The following is an 18,171-nucleotide window of genomic DNA, read 5'->3' on the forward strand; positions in this document are numbered from 1 at the left end:
ACTCTTCTTCCTCTTTTATTGGTAATTTTTTGTGTTACTTGTGATATCCCCTGAAAGTTATTTTCACATTCCTTTTTTTAGTTCTTACAATTTTTTGTCACCCTTTGCTGTTCTTTGTATCTTTCTCATTCTCCAGGATTTGTATTATCTTTTGCATTTTTTATAAACTTTTTCCTTTAGTTCTATGTTGTCTTTTACCTCTTTGGATGTCCATGATTGTCTTTCCTGGCAAGTAAATATCTTTCCCCTTAGAGTTGTAAATTGGTTTCTCCTTATTCTTGAGTTCTCTGCCAAAGGCAGCTTTGACCCTCCATGCTGCCATTTCTACCATGGGAGGAGGCAGGTCCTGAATGCACCCCAGCTGGAGTGTGGATCAAACCCCATGCTGTTGGTGCCAATCTGATCCACCAAGGTCATCCAGCCAACTGAACCAACTGCCCTCCTAGGAGTCTGAGTTGCTGTCACAACATACTCTTTTATAACATGTTGTAGCCTGGAGCTATGGATAATGATGGCAGAGGTTCCAATTTCTTTTCATTACATGGCTGATCAGGAATTTCTCTCACTCTTACCTACCAAGTTGCTCTTCGACAAGTTTGGCTGCATTATGGACACATCTTCCTTGGCCATCAAGTCTTGGAGTGAGGCTTGAACACAGAGCTTCTAGCACAGAGGCAGGGATGCTACCCAATGCACCACAAGACCTCCTGGTTTTGGTATGTATCACTTTTCTTTTAAACATCTCCCTCTCATTTTCTGGCATTTTACAAATTTGTCCAGTTTACCCTGGCACCAGGAAGGCAACATGGATGTTGGATTCTTGATCCTGCTGACAGAATAGGCTCTCTATCCCCCTAATTATTGTATCCCCTAGACTTGGTTCCCACCACCACCACCCCACCCCCCCCACCCCCCCACACCCCCCCCCTCCCCCCCACACTTCCCCCCCTCCCCCCTCCCCCCACCTTCTGCTGAAGGCTGTGGAGTCCGGGTACCAATTAAAAGATTCAAGGCTGAGATCAATAGAATTCTTGTTGGATTAGGTCATCAAAGGGAATTGAGAAAAGTTGTGTAAGTGGAATTGAGGCACATGTTGGTCATGATCTAACTGAGTGAAAGAATAAGTTCAAGATGTTGAATTGTCTCCTTGTCAAGGAAACAAGAAATAGTAATATTTTTCTTCTGGTATAACCCTGGCATATTTACTTATGTACTGGAAGTCAGCCTGTAATTGGATTTCGAGCTAGAGCGATGGTAACGGTCTAAAGTCAACAGTAAGAAGTGGTTTTGATATGTTAATGATCCAAGAGGAACTTCAATCAGAGTTTTACATAAAACAATAACAGAAATGGTTTGCATTGAGCTCTGCTATTCAGTAAGATCATGGCTGATCTGATTGTGGCCTTAACTCCATTTTTCTGCCTGTCCCTCATAACCTTTAATCGTCTTGTAGATCAGAAATCTGTCTAACTCAGCCTTGAATCTATTCAATAACCCAGCCTCCATTGTTCTCTGTGAAAGAGAATTCCAAAGACTACTGACCCTCTGAAAGAAGAAATTCTTCCTCATCTTCATCTTAAGTGTGTAATTTCTTATTTTTAAACTGTGCCCCAATTCTAGATTCCCTCATGAGAGGAAATATCCACCTAGTATTTATCCTGTCAAGCCCCCTTGGAATCTTATATATTTCAATAAGATCATCTCTCATTCTTCTAAACTCCAATGAGTATAAGCCCAACCTTTCCTCTCAGATGATCCCTTCAACTCAGGAGTCAGCCTAGTGAACCTTCTCTGAACTGCTTCCAATGCAAGGATGTCCCTCCTTATGTAAGGAGACCGAAACTGTACACAGTACTCCAGGTGCAGTCTCACCAATGTCCTGTACAGCAAGTAGCAAGACTTCCTTACTTTTATATTCCATTCTCTTTGCAATAAAGACCAGCACTCCATTTGCTATCCTAATTACTTGCTGTACCATATGCTGACTTTTTGTGATTCATGTACAAGGACAACCAAATCCCTCTGTACTGCAGCATTCTGCAGTATCTTACCATTTAAATAATATTCTGCTTTGCTATTCTTCCTATCAAATTGGACAACCTCACATTTTCCCACACTATACTACATATGCCAACTTTTTGCCCTCTCTTAACTCTTTGTATCCTCCTCACAGCTTGCTTTCCCACATATCTTTGTATCATCAGCAAATCTGGCTACAATGCACTGATATGCATTCATATGAATTGTAAATATTTGAACTCCCAGCATTAATCCCTGTGGCAGTCCACTAGTTTGCCAATCTGAATATGGTCATTTTATCCCGACTATTTGTTCCCTATTAGTTAGCCAAACTTCTATCCATGCTGAACTATTACCACCAGCTCTTACCTTGTGCAGTAATCTTTTATGTGGCACCTTATCAAATGCCTTTTGTAAATCCAAATACACTACATCTACTGGTTCCCCTTTATCCACCCTGTTTGTTACATCCTCAATGAACGCTAATAAGTTTGTCAAACATGGTTTCCTTTTCACAAAACCATGTTGACTCTGCCTGATTGTATAATGATTGTCTAAATGCCTTGCTACTACTTCCTTAATAATGGGTTTTAGCATTTTCCCAGATGTTAGACTAACTCACCTATAGTGTCCTGTTTTCTGTCTTCTTCCTTTCTTGAATACATGTGTTACAGTTGCAGTTTTCCAACCCACTGGGACTTCTCAAGAATCTAATTAATGTTGGAAGATTACAAAAAATGCATCCAATATCTCTGCTGCCACTTCCTTTAAGACCCTAGAATGCAGGCCATCAGGTCTAGGGGACTTGTCAGCCTTTAGTCCTATTAGTGCTTCTAGTGCTTTTTCTCCAATGATTGTGATTCTTTTTAAGTTCCTCCCTGCCTTTTGCCTCTTAATTTTCTACTATTCTTGGGTTTCTTTCTGTGTCTTCTACTGTATAATATGCAGAGTCTCTGCCATTTCCTTGTTCCACATTATTAACTCCCCAGTCTCAATCTCTGAGGGACCAATGCTCACTTTAGCTATTATCTTCCTTTTTATATGCTCATAGAAGCTTTTACTGTCTGTTTTTATAGTTCTTGCTAGTTTTCTCTCATAATCCAATTTCTCTCTTTTTATTATATTTTGGTTTCTTAAACTATGCTAAGTTTCTGGGCTACCACTAATATTCGCAACAATGTATATCTTTTCCTTCAATTTCATTCCATTCTTAACTTCCTTTGTTAGCCACAGATGGTGCATCCGTCTCACAGCACCTTTCTTTCTCAATGGAATATACCTTTGTTGAGAGTTATGAAATATCTCGTTAAATGTCTGCCACTGCCTCTCTACTGTCTTACCTTTTAACCTATTTTCTCATTCCGCTTTAGCCAACTCTCTCTTCGCATCCTCATAATTGCCTTTATTTAAGTTTTTGATACTAGTTTTAGACCCAAATTGCTCACCCTCAAACTGAATGTCAAATTGTATCATGATATGATCACTCTTACATAGAAAATCCTTTACTATGAGTTTATTAATTAATCCTGTGGTTATCATATATTACCAGCTGTTCCCTGGTTAGCTCCAGAATGAATTTTTCTAAGAAACTGCCCCAAATACACTCGATGAACTCACCGCCCAGGTTACCTTAGCCTATTGATTCATTCAATCTATGTGAAGATTAAAATCTCCCATGACTATTGCAATACATTTCTTACAAGCTCTCATTATTTCTTGATTTATACACTGTCCTACAGTGTAGCTCCCGTCAGAGGGTCTGTAAACTACTCCCACCAATGACTTATTTCCTTTGTTATTCCTTATCTCCCAATGGGTGTTGTCAGCATGGATTTTAAGAATGTTCAACAAATTAATATTTAAAAGGCTGGTTAACAAAATTGAGGCTCGTGGAATGGGGGGGTCAGTGGTAGCTTGGATAAGACATTTGTTTAAGGTTAAGAGGCAGCAAGTTATGGTAAATGGTTATTTTCAGACTGGAGGATGGTAGGCAGTGGTGTTTCCCATGGGTCAGTGCTAGGACCACTGCATTTTTGATATATATATATATATATATATATATATATAAATAAATTTCTTGGCTATTGGAACACAGAGTCATATTTCAAAGTTTGCCAATGATACCAAACATGGATGTGTGACAAACAGTGAGGATGGTATAAATGGAGTGCAAAAGGGCACAGATAGGCCAACAGAATGGACAGACAAGTGGCAGATGGGATTTAATGCAGAGAAGTGTGAGGTGATGCATTTTAGCAGAAGGGATATGGAGAGGCAATATAGACTTACTGGCACAGTTCTAAAGAGTGCCCAGGAACAGAGGAGCCTGGTGGGGAGGTTCATATGTATAGATCTTTGATGGTATCAGGGCATATTGAGAGAGTGGTTAGCCACCCATAGGGGATTTTCAGCTTCATAAATAGAAATATTGAATACAAAAGCAGAGAAGTTAAGCTGAATCTTTCTGAATCTCTGGTTAGGTATTGTGTCCAGTTCTGGTCACCATACTTTAGGGAGGATATGAGAGCCCTTGAGCAGGTGCAGAGGATATTTAACAGAATGATGAGGAATTTTAGTTACAAGATAAAGTTGGAGAATCTGGGGTCATTTTCCTTGGAGCAAAAGATATTGAGGAGAGATTTAATAGAGTGTACAAGATTATACGGGTTTAGATAAGTTAGGGAAGAGAAGTTGTTCCCATTAGCTGGTGACACAAGAACTGGGGAAACAGATTAAAGATTTTGGGAAAAAGATACAGGGGCAGTGAGAAAGAACATTTTTACACAGCTAGTGGTAATGACCTAGAACTTGCTGTCTTCAAGATGGTGGAAGCAGAGGTGATGAATTATTTCAAAGGGGAGTTGGATTGACATTTGAGGGAAATAAATTTGCTTGGCTATGGGAATAGAGCAGGCAATGGGGCTGACTATTTTTCTGTAAATATAGCCATCATAAAATCGATGGGCTGAATGGTCACCTTCTGTTCTGTGATGGCTCTATGTCTATGATTCTGTGAATAACTCTTTGATCTTAACAGACTTGAGAGGCTGAATGGCCTCTTTCCATTCATATGAGCCGATGTGGAGCTGTAAAGAATGAAGAGGCAATATTGAGGAGAAAAAGGCATGAAGGAGCTGGCAAAGCTGAGAGGCTTTCTGTGAGACCAATAGGAACATGGCATCATGTGCTGCACCCAATACTGGAACTTGCAGCACTAACGCATCACATGCTGCACCCAATTCCTGAATTGACAACTTCAGTATATTGCATCCACCTTGAAGGCCACAGGAAAGCCCTGGGCCGGGTTTTCTGTGATTTGCCATTGCCTCAGGGCAAGCTCAAACTGGCCCCATATTTGCATATATAAAGGACTAGTGCCAATTTCAGTTGTGACATTTGTTGTGGAAATGTGCATGCACACGGAGGCTTAGTAGGTCAGTTAAAGCCTGAGAAACAGGCATTGCAGGGTTGAAATTAATGATTCAAATGACTGGATGATTTGTAAAACAAAGTCACTGGACCTGGATGAAGTTCCCCTGGCATTCGGCCTCTCCGTGCTGACACCTGAACTGCCAATTCTGGCCTTCTCGAATTTCCTGCAAATAAAAGTATTTGTATGTTTTTCAGGTGATTTGTAGACAGGAATGTACAAATGCATCTGTAACACCATCTGTCCCATCTATTTCCTATATGTCACCTTTCTAATGTAAGGTTTTAAGCAAAATTTTTTTAAATCACAGCAATGATTAAATGCACCAACTTAATTGTATTTGTGTCTTTTGGAGACTTTATTCAGGTTTCTCCTTGAAGGCCTCAGCATCTTCCAAAAGCCTAGGCTTGGATTTGATTAATTTTTCCAAAGTAGAGAAATGAGTAGTGGCATGACTGAGAATGGGAGAAGGAGAAGGAAGGAAAGTGGGACCCAAGAGGATTCAAGAATAAGAGGAGAAAATGAAGGGACAGATATAATGGGCAAAATCTTGTGAATCCCCCGGGAGCAGGAAATGAGGTGGGCGAGGACACTTAATTGAGCAGGAGGCAAAATGTCAGCTTCCCAACTGTGGGATGAAAGTCGGATAATAGTCATTTGGTAGTACAGAACTTGGGAATTGCAGAAAAAAAGAAACATCCTGCCTAAGCTTTCTTGCACTCATCAGGACAGGTATGTAAGAATACCAATTTGAAAAGGAACAACAATTTATACTGCATGAGAGAGGGTGCTGATTGATTAGCAAGTTGGCTCTGATTGGTAGAAGCATTGCCATGGAGAATGCACCAGAGAACAGTTTTTGTTTAAATTCAAACCAGGCAGATTAACTCTGATTGGTCAAAGCATTGCCATGAAAATGACCAGATGGAAGGTTGAGGATTAAGGATGGCAATGGGGACAGCTCCAGTGTGCTGGAGGACTGACCAATGGTGATGTGGGTAAGCTGTAGGGTGAATAACGATTGGTCAAGAGTGATGGGCTGTGGGTTGAGGATCGATTGAACGCTGCACTAGACAGACCCGTGACACCCTCATTGCATCCAGATTCCAGCCAGAATGAGGCCCCTGCAAAATCTCTTGATCTCATCACAAAATGTTGCTGTGTAAGTACCAGCAGATCCAACGGTTACAAACTCCTCAGAAACAGGCAGACTGATGCTGCTGGATGGCAAATATGTTTAAATCTAGCACTAGAACTTTGAATCCATGAGATAATGGCATGGCTGTCCCTGCCGCATGATTGGCCAGGGCCCTTGCCTCTGCATGTCTAATTGGCCAGTTGTTATGTGATTTCTCTGCCTCCAAGCTCACTTCCAGCCCTGCTGTAGGGACCCTGGATGTTGTATCACAAAACCTTTACAGTACAGAAGGAGGCCAATCAGCCCATCAAGAATGCCCTGGCTCTCCGAAAGAGCATTCCTTCTAATCCCACTCCCCTACCTTATCCCTGTAATCTTGCACATTTTCTCTTTTCAGGTAGCAATCCAATTCCCTTTTGAATATCTCGATCAAACCTGTCTCCATCACCCTTTCAGGAAGTTTGTTCCAGAGTCCAATCGCCCGCTGGGTGAAAAACATTTTCCTCACATCACTTCTACTCCTTTTGCCAATTATTTTGAATCTATGCCCTCTCGCTCTCTTGAGCGGGAACAGTTTCTCATTATTTACCCTGTCCATACCCCTCAGGATCTTGAATACCTCTATCAAGTCTCCTCTCAGCTGCCTTTTCTCCAACAAAAACAGTCCCAACCTCTCCAATCTATCCCCATAGCTATAGTACTGCATTCCGGGAGTCATTCCTGTGAATCTCCTCTGTACTCCTTCCAATGCCTTCACATCCCTCCTCAAGTCTGGCACCCAGAGGAATCTGTTCAATGGGCCTACGTTGAGCATAGTAGTTAAAATATGTTAAAATACATACACAAATAGACAGAAAAAGAATTTAGGTGGCATATTCATAATAAGGGCTAAATGAGACATGTCCTATTTCTAAATAAAGGATTAAGAGGAGACAATATGAATGAGTGTGATATTAAAACTGAGATCCTGTCACGGTTTGAACTTGGGAAAGCCAGCTACTCGAGTGGAAGCTGTGGGGGTGCACTGATTACAAATTTGCTTTAATTCTGATTACATGCTCTGTAGATTTCTGTAAAAAGAAAGGCTTGAATTTATTGAATTGTTCAGAACCTCAGGCATCCCAAAACATTTACAGCAAATGAAGTAGTTTTTGAATTGTAGTCACTGTTGTAATGTAAGAAATACAGCAGCCAATTTGCACACAGCAAGATCCCACAAATATTAAAGAGGTGTCAGCTTGTCTCAATTGGTCGTACTCTTGCCTCTGAGCCAGAAGGTTATGGCTTCATGCCCCACTCCAGGGCTAGAGTGCAAAAATCTAAACTGACACTCCAGTGTATTGCTGAGGGAGTGCAGCATTGTTCGAGTGGTGCCTTCATTCAAATGAGAGGCACAGTTTGACCTCTCAGGTAAATGTAAGAGATCTCACAGCCATTATCTCAAAGAAGAGCAGGAAAGTTATCCCTGGTTTCCTGGCCTATATTTATTTCTCCCTTCAACACCACAAAAAGTGCAGATTATCTGGTTATTATTGCAATGCTATTTGTGGGATCTTGCTTTGCACTGATTGACTGCTGTGTTTCCTACATTACAATAATGACTACACTTCAAAAATGCTTCATTTGCTGTAAAATGCTTTGCGATGCCCTGAGGTCAAGATAAAAATGGAACTCTGGGAGGAATTTTCTGTGTCCATTGGCACGGGTGTGAATGGACTATACGGTGCGAAGGCCAAAAATTAGTTTCATGACATTGTGAAACCAGTTTGCGATTGTCTGCTCCGTCCATCGATAGCAGGGCTGTGTTTCCTGCTGTTGCACGCCGGGAACTTCATTTTAATACATAAGCCCAGCTCACCAGAATCATCCCCCCACGTCAAATTTACTGTCCACGTTGGTAGGAAAACAGATCGGTGCAGAACAAGTCTTGACAAACGTGACATGCAGAAGTCGGGACTCACCATCAGGACCTTGCTCATATCGCGGACATCTGAGGAGCAGAAGATGCTGGAGCCCTACAGCAATGGGGCCCTGGAGGAACGTGTATCACATGCTGGGTGAATTCTCATGGGCATGGCTCTACTGCGGAGCAGCTCACGGGAGGTGGAAGATCACTGTTGAGGGTCTGATTCAGGACATCAGCCTTAGCCATGGTCTGCAACGGATGTTCATCATGGGCGTAGGAGAGGAAAGTGTAGATTTGACTGGGAGAGGAATGTTTACCAGGAGGAGGTAGGGGAGGGAGGGGGCGGTGAGGTTGGGAAGGGGGGATCAATGGTGTTGGGGGTGAAGTTGGGAGGAGAACAACGATGGTGTCGGGGGTGAGGTTAGGAGGGTGAAGGGAGTACGGAGGGAGGACAATACGACAACTGGGGAGGAAGGTGGAAGGGAAGGACTTCGGATGGAGGAAGAGGTTCAGGGAGGAGCAGGACTTCGAGGGAGGAATGAGTTCGGAGGGAGAAGGAGTCCAGCAAGAGTGTGGAGGGGGGAAGTTGTAAGGGTGAAGGAAGGGGTAAAGGTGGAGGAAGGAGTAAGGGCGAAGGATGGAGTAAGTGTAGAGGAAGGAGTAAAGGTGGAGGTTGGATTAAGGGTGGAGGATGGAGTAAGGGTGGAAGAAGGAGTAAGGGTGGAGGATGGAGTAAGGGTGGAGGAAGGAGTAAGGGGAGAGGAAGGAGTAAGAGTGGAGAATGGAGTAAGAGTGGAGGAAGCAATAAGGGTGGAGGAAGGAGTAAGGGTGGAGGATGGAGTAAGGTTGGAGGAAGGTTTGAGGGTGGAGGAAGAATTGAGGGTGGAGGAAGGATTGAGGGCAGAGGAAGGAGTAAGAGTGGAGGAAGGATTGAGGGTGGAGGAAGGAGTAAGAGTGGAGGAAGGAGTAAGGGTGGAGGAAGGATTGAGGGTGGAGGAAGGATTGAGGGCAGAGGAAGGAGTAAGAGTGGAGGAAGGATTGAGGGTGGAGAATGGAGTAAAGTTGGTAGAAGGAGTAAGGGTGGTGGAAGGATTGAGGGTGGAGGAAGGGGGAGGGTGGAGGAAGGAGAAGGGTGTGAAAAGAGGAAGGGGGAAGGAAGGAGTAAGTTTGGGGATGTCCAGGTGAACTTGCAAGGGAGGCGTCTGTGGAGCCGATGATCACCTCCTTGGGAGCGAATTGAGGATGGGCATAGTGGGAGGAAATGGTGAGAATGAGGGAAGACAGAGTGAGCCGGTAGGTTGGGAGGGTGAGTGTGTGACAGTAGCATTAGAAGGGGCGGCAAGGCTGGTTGGTGGGGACTCAGAGACAGAAGGAGGAGGGCTGGGAGGTCAATGTGGATGGTGGTGAGATTTTCGGGAAGGTAGGGAACATACACGTTCACCTGAATATCACCGAAAGAAAGGGGTTCAGGCTGGTAGGTGACGGTGAAGAGGTGGAAGGTGATTCCAGCGGCAGTAATGGGGGAGAGGACGTGGTTGGCTCGGGGAGGGGAAAGGACAGGGGAGCTAAAGACAAATTTTACCAGCATTATGCTTCTAAAACCAAAAGAGAAAGGAAATTTTTGTTGGGCGGGAATAGGTGCTACATGGAAGCGTGATCAGTGGGTGGGTGAAGATGCAGGTCAGCTCAGATAGTCAACTGAAAGAGAACCCCAGCAGGTAGCACTGAAAATACTCAAGACATTGAGATGAGTGTGATGGATGAAGGCTCTGTGTGTGTGTGGGAGAGAACTTGAACAGGGCTCCAGAAAGCCCTGCCGTGCACACACTTCTCTCTCCAGAATCACTCTTGGGCTGGCTGCGTGCAGCTGAACTGCTAGTTGGAGGGGGTGGTGGGGGTGATGCCGTGGGAGGACTCGCGAAGCTGAAAGAGACCATTACACATTATTCAGTGACAGTGAATATATTTTCAGATTATAAAGTGACAAAATGTGTTCACCTGTGCAGCCAGTTGTGATCAGAAATTCTTAACTTTTCTAGAACTAACACTTTTAGGTGCTACCCTGACATCCGCAGCAGGGGCAGAGACAGCCTGTCCAAAGGTTGGCTGTTCCCTCTGATGACTTTAGCGTGCATCCTCTGGAAAGCCAAGGCTTGGAGGACCCCAGCTCACTTTGGTTGACCTCCAGTGGGCCAGCTCCCTCTGCAATAACAGAGGGTGAGGTTGAGGGGGTCACAGGCAAAGTGGACTCAGAGGGAGAGAACAGCCTCTGGGATTCGTGAATGGATGACACAGGGTATCCAGCTGCCGCTCCTCCTCCCTTCAGGTTTCTGAGGGCCCTGTTGGACTTCTTGAGGGGGAGGAGAACCTGGAGGGATGTCAAGGTGCTCTGTTTCCCTATTGCGTTGCCCCTGCACAAACTTACCCATGACTACCACAATGGAGTGCAGGTCTGCGTGCATCTCTGCCTTCTGCTGGTCCAGGGTCTCCATGACATCTGCCATCTTTCCCATGAAGACCACCATGCGTGCACATGTGGGCACCATTTCATCAGAGAGCAGGTAGGCTCACTCCTTCACTCTGTTGACAGCTTCCAACAGCTCTCCATGATGTTCCCCCACCGTCTGCTGACTCTCTGCGATGAATTGGAAGGCTGAATCCATAGGCTCATCATCTGACTCAGACCTCACAAGCGCCTCTTCCCCAGCAGTCCTACAAGTGCCGGGGAGCTCAGCTGAATCTGCCTCCTCCTGCTGCGGACACTTGTCCATGCAGTGACCACCAGATTGTGAACCCGAATCTGCTCTAGATCTAGGTCCCACCAAGGTGGTGTGTCTCTGCGCTGGTAGAGGGTGTGGGTAAGCACTGCGACAGGACTCCCAGGCTGCTTATTTCCAGCTCTTCATTGGAGGAGGTGTCCTCTTGGCTGGAAGTGAGGATGTGGATGGAGCTGAGGGACTGACTGGCTGAGGGTGTTGGTCGCTTGGCAGAGCTCCCTGTGAACCAAAGTAGAGATGATTAATGTATGGCTGTTAGGAAGAGATATTAATGCATATAATGTTACTGGAAATTATTTTTTTTAAATAGAGGTTTAGTCTGTGTGTGGGTTAATTGGATTAAAGCCAGCGAGTCTGGGTACTTTGATGTACAGTAGTTTTGAGATGTAAACAGAGGTAGAGGGAACATTTGCATTTTGCTGAATGGAGCATTCAAGAGAGGGAATGAAATCTTGCACCTTGCTAGGAGACACCAAGCAATGTTTATAATACTAATAAAATTGGTACTACAAATGGGGTTCAAAGGGCCTGGTGATACAATGAGAATTTACATTCAAAGGGAAAGGCTGAGTACAGTAGAAAGAAGTTTGTGTGTGCAGGGCAGAAGCATGTAAGATCTAAACCTGTAAGCCTATAGCTGTCTGCAAAGGGACAAATTGAAAGGAACTCATTTTGAATTTGTAAGGTGAAAATGCTTTGCCTAGTGTCTGCTTAAGTTTGTTGGTTATTGTTGCCTTAGTGGAGATTAATTTGGGAATTTGCTAAGTTATGATAGTAGTAATTTGTAGCCATGTGTTTAATTTGTTATAACTTAATAAATGTTTCATTTAGTTTGATATAAAAACCTCTCGAGAACTGGTGGTCTTATTTCTGAGTTTAGAGCTGCAACTCAAAACATACCAATTGAAAATATAGGTCATGACAGTTGTTTAAAGTTTGCCGCTGGAATTTTAAATAACTCAAGCTTTAACAACTGTTGTGTCATAACAATGGCAGCAGAGTCAAAAGCAGGAGAGAGAGCCGTCACATTTGCGTCAAGAGAGGGATGACGTGGTGCAGGATCCTCACGTGGGTGTTCGCCGCTGACCTCACCACCACCACAGACACAGTCCATGTACTCACCAGTCAGCACGATGGCACACTCCTCAAAGTGAGTGAAGGGTCTAATATGAGTCATTCCACTCCTCTCTCGCTGCTGTTGTCAGCTACCTTCTCCTGCATGAACACAGATGGAGTGAGTGTGAGCAGGACACATTTTTTTTATTCATTCATGGGATGTAGGCTTCGCTGACTGGGCCAGCATTTATAGCCCATCCCTAGTTGCCCTTGAGAAGGTGGTGATGAGCTGCCTTCTTGAACCCCTGCACTCCATGTGGTGTAGGTACACCCACAGTGCTGTTAGGGAGGGAGTTCCAGGATTTTGACCCAGTGACAGTGAAGGAACGGCAATATATTTCCAAGTCAGGATGGTGAGTGGCTTGGAGGGGAATTTCCAGATGGTGGTGTTCCCATCTATCTGCTGCCCTTGTCCTTCTAGATGGTAATGGTCGTGGGTTTGGAAGGTGTTGTCTAGGCAGCCTTGGTGAGTTCTTGCAGTGCATCTCGTAGATGATACATACTGCTGCTTTTGCACGTCAATGTTGGAGGGAGTGAATGTTTGTGGATGGGGTGCCAATCAATCGGACTGCTTTGTCCCGGACAGTGTCCAACTTCTTCAGTGTTGTTGGAGTTGCAATCATCCAGACAAGTGGGGAGTATTCCATTACACACCTGACTTGCGCTTTGTGGATGGTGGACAGGCTTTGGGGAGTCAGGAGGTGAGTTACTCGCAGTAGGCTTCCTAGCCTCTGACCTGCTCTTGTAGCCACAGTATTTATATGGCTAGTTTCTGGTCAATGGTAACCCCCCCAGGAAATTGATAGTGGAGGATTCAGTGATGGTAATGCCATTGATGGTTAGATTCTCTTTTGTTGGAGGTGGTCTTTACCTGACACTTGTCTGGTGCGAATGTTACTTGCCACTTGTCAGCCCAAACCTGGATATTGTCCAGGCCTTACTGCATTTGGACATGGACTGTTTCATGGCACTGCATGGAATGTTTGTGTGGTGAGCAGAGCCATGGACGGGATGATGACATGAATTTGAGAGGGTATGAGCCTGATGGAGATGTGATGGTATGTGTGAGTTTGTGTTGTCCCTTGAGGTGTCAGATCTCTGTGGGTGTCTGATGGGTTTGTGAGTGTGTGTGTTGAGAGTGATGAGAAGATTGAATTACCCTGGCAGAACAGATGAGACCATTCATCCTCCTTTGGCACTGGGTGACTGTCTTCTTTTGCAGGGGCTTGGAGCTGACCACCACTGCCATTGCCTCCCAAGCTGGATTGATGATCTTGCTTGTTGGCCTTGGCCCAGAGCAGGAGTACAGGACGCTGTGGTGGGCCTCCACTGCATCCAAAAGGTGCTCGAGAGATGCGCCATTAAACCCTGGGGTGGTGGGGGGGGGGGTGCTGAAGTCTGCTTGCCTTTCGGGGCCATGTCTTGTGTGCAGCAGTCCTGGGCTGGAAGCACCGAGAGGTGTGCGCACGGCTGCACTTTAAGTACGGAGCTCGGCGTGAAGAAGGAGTGAGGTGATGGTGTGGTGGCAAAATCAGAGGCCATCTGCCAGTGAAACGGCATGTTTCCCAGGAATACATGCTTAATGAGGCAGAAGTGGGGTGATAGGGTGTGAAAGGCCGCCACTCTGGCCGGCAAGTAAAGCGTTCTTTTCCCTCCTGCTACTATACTTATTGCAAATCTGGGACAATTCTCCCCTCTGTCTTTTTCCTTTAGTGACCAAATTGTTTTTAGATTTTAGGTTAGAGATAAACATTGGCCAGTGCGCAGGAAGAACTCCTTAACTCTTCATCCAAATATTGGATTTATTTTATATTTACCTGAGAGAGTAAATGAAGCCTTGGATTAACATCTCATCCCGGACACACCCCTCTATCATTGTAATACTACTGGACATGCACCGTATAAACTCGAGTATTCTATAGAAATAGGGATGAATAATTCCAGCCAGACAGATTGTTTTCTCTCAGCTGATGACTGGGACCCTACAGATAACATACTAAAAATTGGATAGGGCCCACTAATGAGCATGGGGATCGTGATGTATTGGAAGCGATGCAGACAGTTAGCAAACTTTGTCTTGGCTGCTCATGTACATGATTGTGGCATGTAGCTCAGTGATATACATACTGCTGAGTGGCAAGGTCAGCAGGGAGCCTGTGGGAATAGCACCAATTAAAGCAAACCTGCACTTCTTCAAAGGAAGGTGCACTCTCGCTACAAAAGGTGCTGGAAGCTTCTGTGAAAGTGATTCTCAGAAGGAAAAAGAGGAGCAATGGAACAACAGGCCAGAGACAGACAGGAATCATGGATTCTCCGATGAAGCAATTGAAGAATCAGTGCAAGGGAGGTCATAATTCAACAGGGGACAAGGAGGCCGACCAGGCAGTCACTTCAGAGGGAATGGGACCAGAGGTCAATGCAAGGAGTTTGGTCCTAAAAACCTGACTACAGCACCAGAAAAAATTCAATGACCCCACATGAGTAAATGAATGCATCTTCAAATGTGATATTGGATCCACCACACCAGCAACTTCAATGCACCACAATCTCATCTCTCACCCACTCTGGACTCATCCCTGACATTCAGATGCTCCACTTCATCCTGACATGCTTACCACCGCTGCAAGCCTCACATATTGTTCCAGCTATTCAGCTATGACAGGAACAACATCCAAATACATTACAAGTTCACTGACAGTTTTCCCTCTCTCTTGCAGGAATAGGTGGCAAATAACAAGAGGAAGTAGAAAAGAACCAGTGGGGGGGCCAAGTAAGGCTGCATCTCCCCAACATTTAGAAAACAATACTCCAAATTATTGGCATGGCTATCACTGAGGCATCACTAAAATTATTCAGGATTACAGTATGTTCTTGCCTTATGTGCCTTCTTAAATACAACAACCTGGTGTGTGTTGCAAGCTGTAGGTGGTGTGACCATGCACCTTTATCTTTCTACCTGCCCCCTTGCCTCACCCAAACTGGCCCCTTGTGCATTTCTGCTTTCAGACAACCCCTAGTCAATCAGTGTAGTCTGATGGTGAAGTGTGAGAACAGACATCTGATATCACTGCTTGTTTGTCCCTACAACCACACCAACCCCCTCCACTTCTCTCTCTCTCTCTCTACCCACCCCCCCACAAACACCTTAAACCAGCTTATATTTCAACTCTTTCTTGGAATCGAACTTAAGTTCTGTCGAAGGGTCATGAGGACTCGAAACGTCAACTCTTTTCTTCTCTGCCAATGCTGCCAGACTTGCTGAGTTTTTCCAGGTAATTCTGTTTTTGTTTTGGATTTCCAGCATCCGCAGTTTTTTTGTTTTTATATCTGATAAGACCGATCTGACATTTGCAGCCACTAGCTCAGACAGTGCCACCTTGTGTATTTTACAAGGTACTGCAGAGGTGGGATCTGCACGTGATGAGTCACTGGGCATGTATGGGCTGCAGCAAGGCCAAGGGATAGTATGTATGCCAACACTCCAGAGGCAAGGTTCTAGATGAGTTCTGCTTCAGAGGACTCAGGTGAGAACTTCCATTTGTATTACAGGAAATAGCTGATGGATGGAGAGAAACAGAGTTAATGGGCAGAATTTTCCATTTTTGAAACTGACATGGAGGGCGGGTTCCACAGCACGTTTCCCACTGGTTGGAATGACGGGAAACCGTGCCCAATTTTGCACTTGGAAGCTCATTAGTTATGCATAAGCAAGTAGCTCTCTGGGTCGGGAATTGATTCATCTGCCCCACCCTTGCCTAATGGGGTCGAAGGTCTGGGCACCATATTTAAATGCCACCCAAGCATACACATTTCACTCTATCCAGCCCAGCTGTCTGCAGGAGACCCACAGAGATTGCTGCACAGCAGATGAAGAAAAAGGCTGTCCCAAGGATTAGCCACGACTCCCTCAAGGCATTAATACAAGAAGTACACCAACACCGGGATATGCTTCACCCGAAAGATAACTCCAGGGAGCACACCAGCCTCACCTCTTTGGCCTGGGAGGCCATAGCAAGTGAGGTCAGTGCAGTTGGCCGCCACCCCCACAACGTCATCCAGTGCAGGAAGAGCATAAATTACCTCATCCACTCTGCCAGGGTAAGAGCACCTTCAGCTTTCTCCAATCTCACACTCTTATCATGGTATTATGCAGTCAAAGGGGTACACTCTTCAGGGATCGCACTCAACATTAGCGGGGGACACATATCAGCACTGATTGTCTCACGGACATGTTCACATTATCAACATCTCATCTATCAAGCTGGACAAACTCCATCCTCAGCCCTTTCTGGGGAGTGGTTACCACATACAGAAGGCTTGCATCTTTTGCAACCTCTGTTGCATCCCTTCTCATCACAATCCTTCCTTTTGTCTTCATGCAGTCCAAGCTTGCCCACAGCAGGAGGGAAAGATCCCAGATGGAGGAGGGACGGCCAACATCACAGAACTCAGAAAATTTGAGGAGGATGGTGCTGAGCTGGCTGGGAGGACAGAGATCGCTGATATTGGGAAGGCGAGGTCAGCTTCTCCCACCAATCCAGTAAGGATCACAGCTTCATCACCTCATCAAACCCTGACATTCACAGTGAATGACATGCAATCTTGAATTCTGCCTGGTCCTGAACTATATCTCTCTTCTCTCTCTTACAGCCACTGGCAGGTCCAGGTAGAGGAGAGGGCCAACATAAGCCCCTAAACCCCAACCAACCTCAGAGGAAGATGCTGAGCAGCCATCCGACGAAGATCCAATCCTACATTTACACACCCTCCAGCAACCCAGAAACACACATGTCAATGTGTCATTGTTCTAGATCAGGCTCAGTGTCACTTTTTGGAGAACAGACATGTCTCCACAGCAGCTGGAGGTAGTGACAGCCCAGGTATCTGGAACTTGGAGGACTGCTGGAATCAGGCACCCACTGAGTCCCAGTCAGATGATGAGCCTTTACAAGCAGCCACTGACACAATGCTGGAGCTGCAATGACAGGCAGTGGAACATCAGGCAGAGATTCGAGGGTCACTCAGCAGACTAGAGCGAAGGATGGAGGAGACTGTCCGCATTCTGTCTGATGTCATGACTCCCTCATGCCATCACCTCAAGGCCACCATGGGAAGGGTGACAACCACCTTGGAGTCCTTGGTCTGGCAGGTTTTGCCAGATTTATACGCAGATCTACATGGCTATAGGGATTGGTGGGACCCATCAGTGGTTATGTGAGAGGGGCCAGGATACCAGGTGGCCCTTTGCCTTAAGGAGTAAAGGAGGGACCCTCAGGAACCCAAAGGGAGGATGAGGGTCCATCAGACACCCCGGCAGCCTCCACACATGACACTCCCAGGGTGTCCAGCTGCTCAGAATCCCCTCTGTCTTTGACCCCCTCAACTCCAGCTGCTCAGGCTGAAGAGGGTGCATCTGACCTGACACTCCAGGCCTCAGGCTACTAGAGGACATCCACCAAGGTCATCACAGACAACAGGGCATAACAATCAACAGGCTGTTTCCACCTCGGCTGCAGATGTCGGGGCTGCACCCAGGCATAGTGTTGGGGTTAGGAAAATTAGAACCATAGAGCCATAGAAAAGTTACTCCACAGAAGGAGGCCATTCTGCCCATCTTGTCCATGCCAGCCCCAGGACACCCAGGTGCCCTTTCTAATCCCACCTTCCTGCACCCGACCCATAGCCCTGCAGCTTACAACACTTAAGGTGCAGATCCTGGTACTTTTTAAAAGAGTTTAAAGTTTCTGCCTCTATCATCAACTTGGGCAGTGAATTCCAGACACCC

General features: G+C 45.5%; 1 protein-coding gene across 1 annotated transcript in view; it reads right to left on the reverse strand.

Annotated features, from left to right (window-relative positions):
* LOC121287604 (gamma-interferon-inducible lysosomal thiol reductase-like) overlaps positions 1-18,171 on the reverse strand; it is a 58,216-nt gene that overhangs the window by 28,552 nt on the left and 11,493 nt on the right. The window contains exon 3 of the mRNA XM_041205532.1: positions 5,541-5,615. Coding sequence (XP_041061466.1) covers positions 5,541-5,615 — 75 coding nt within the window. The remainder of the gene's footprint in view (positions 1-5,540; positions 5,616-18,171) is intronic.

Source organism: Carcharodon carcharias, chromosome 14 (assembly GCF_017639515.1).
Source record: "Carcharodon carcharias isolate sCarCar2 chromosome 14, sCarCar2.pri, whole genome shotgun sequence".
Classification (NCBI taxonomy): Eukaryota; Metazoa; Chordata; class Chondrichthyes; order Lamniformes; family Lamnidae; genus Carcharodon; species Carcharodon carcharias.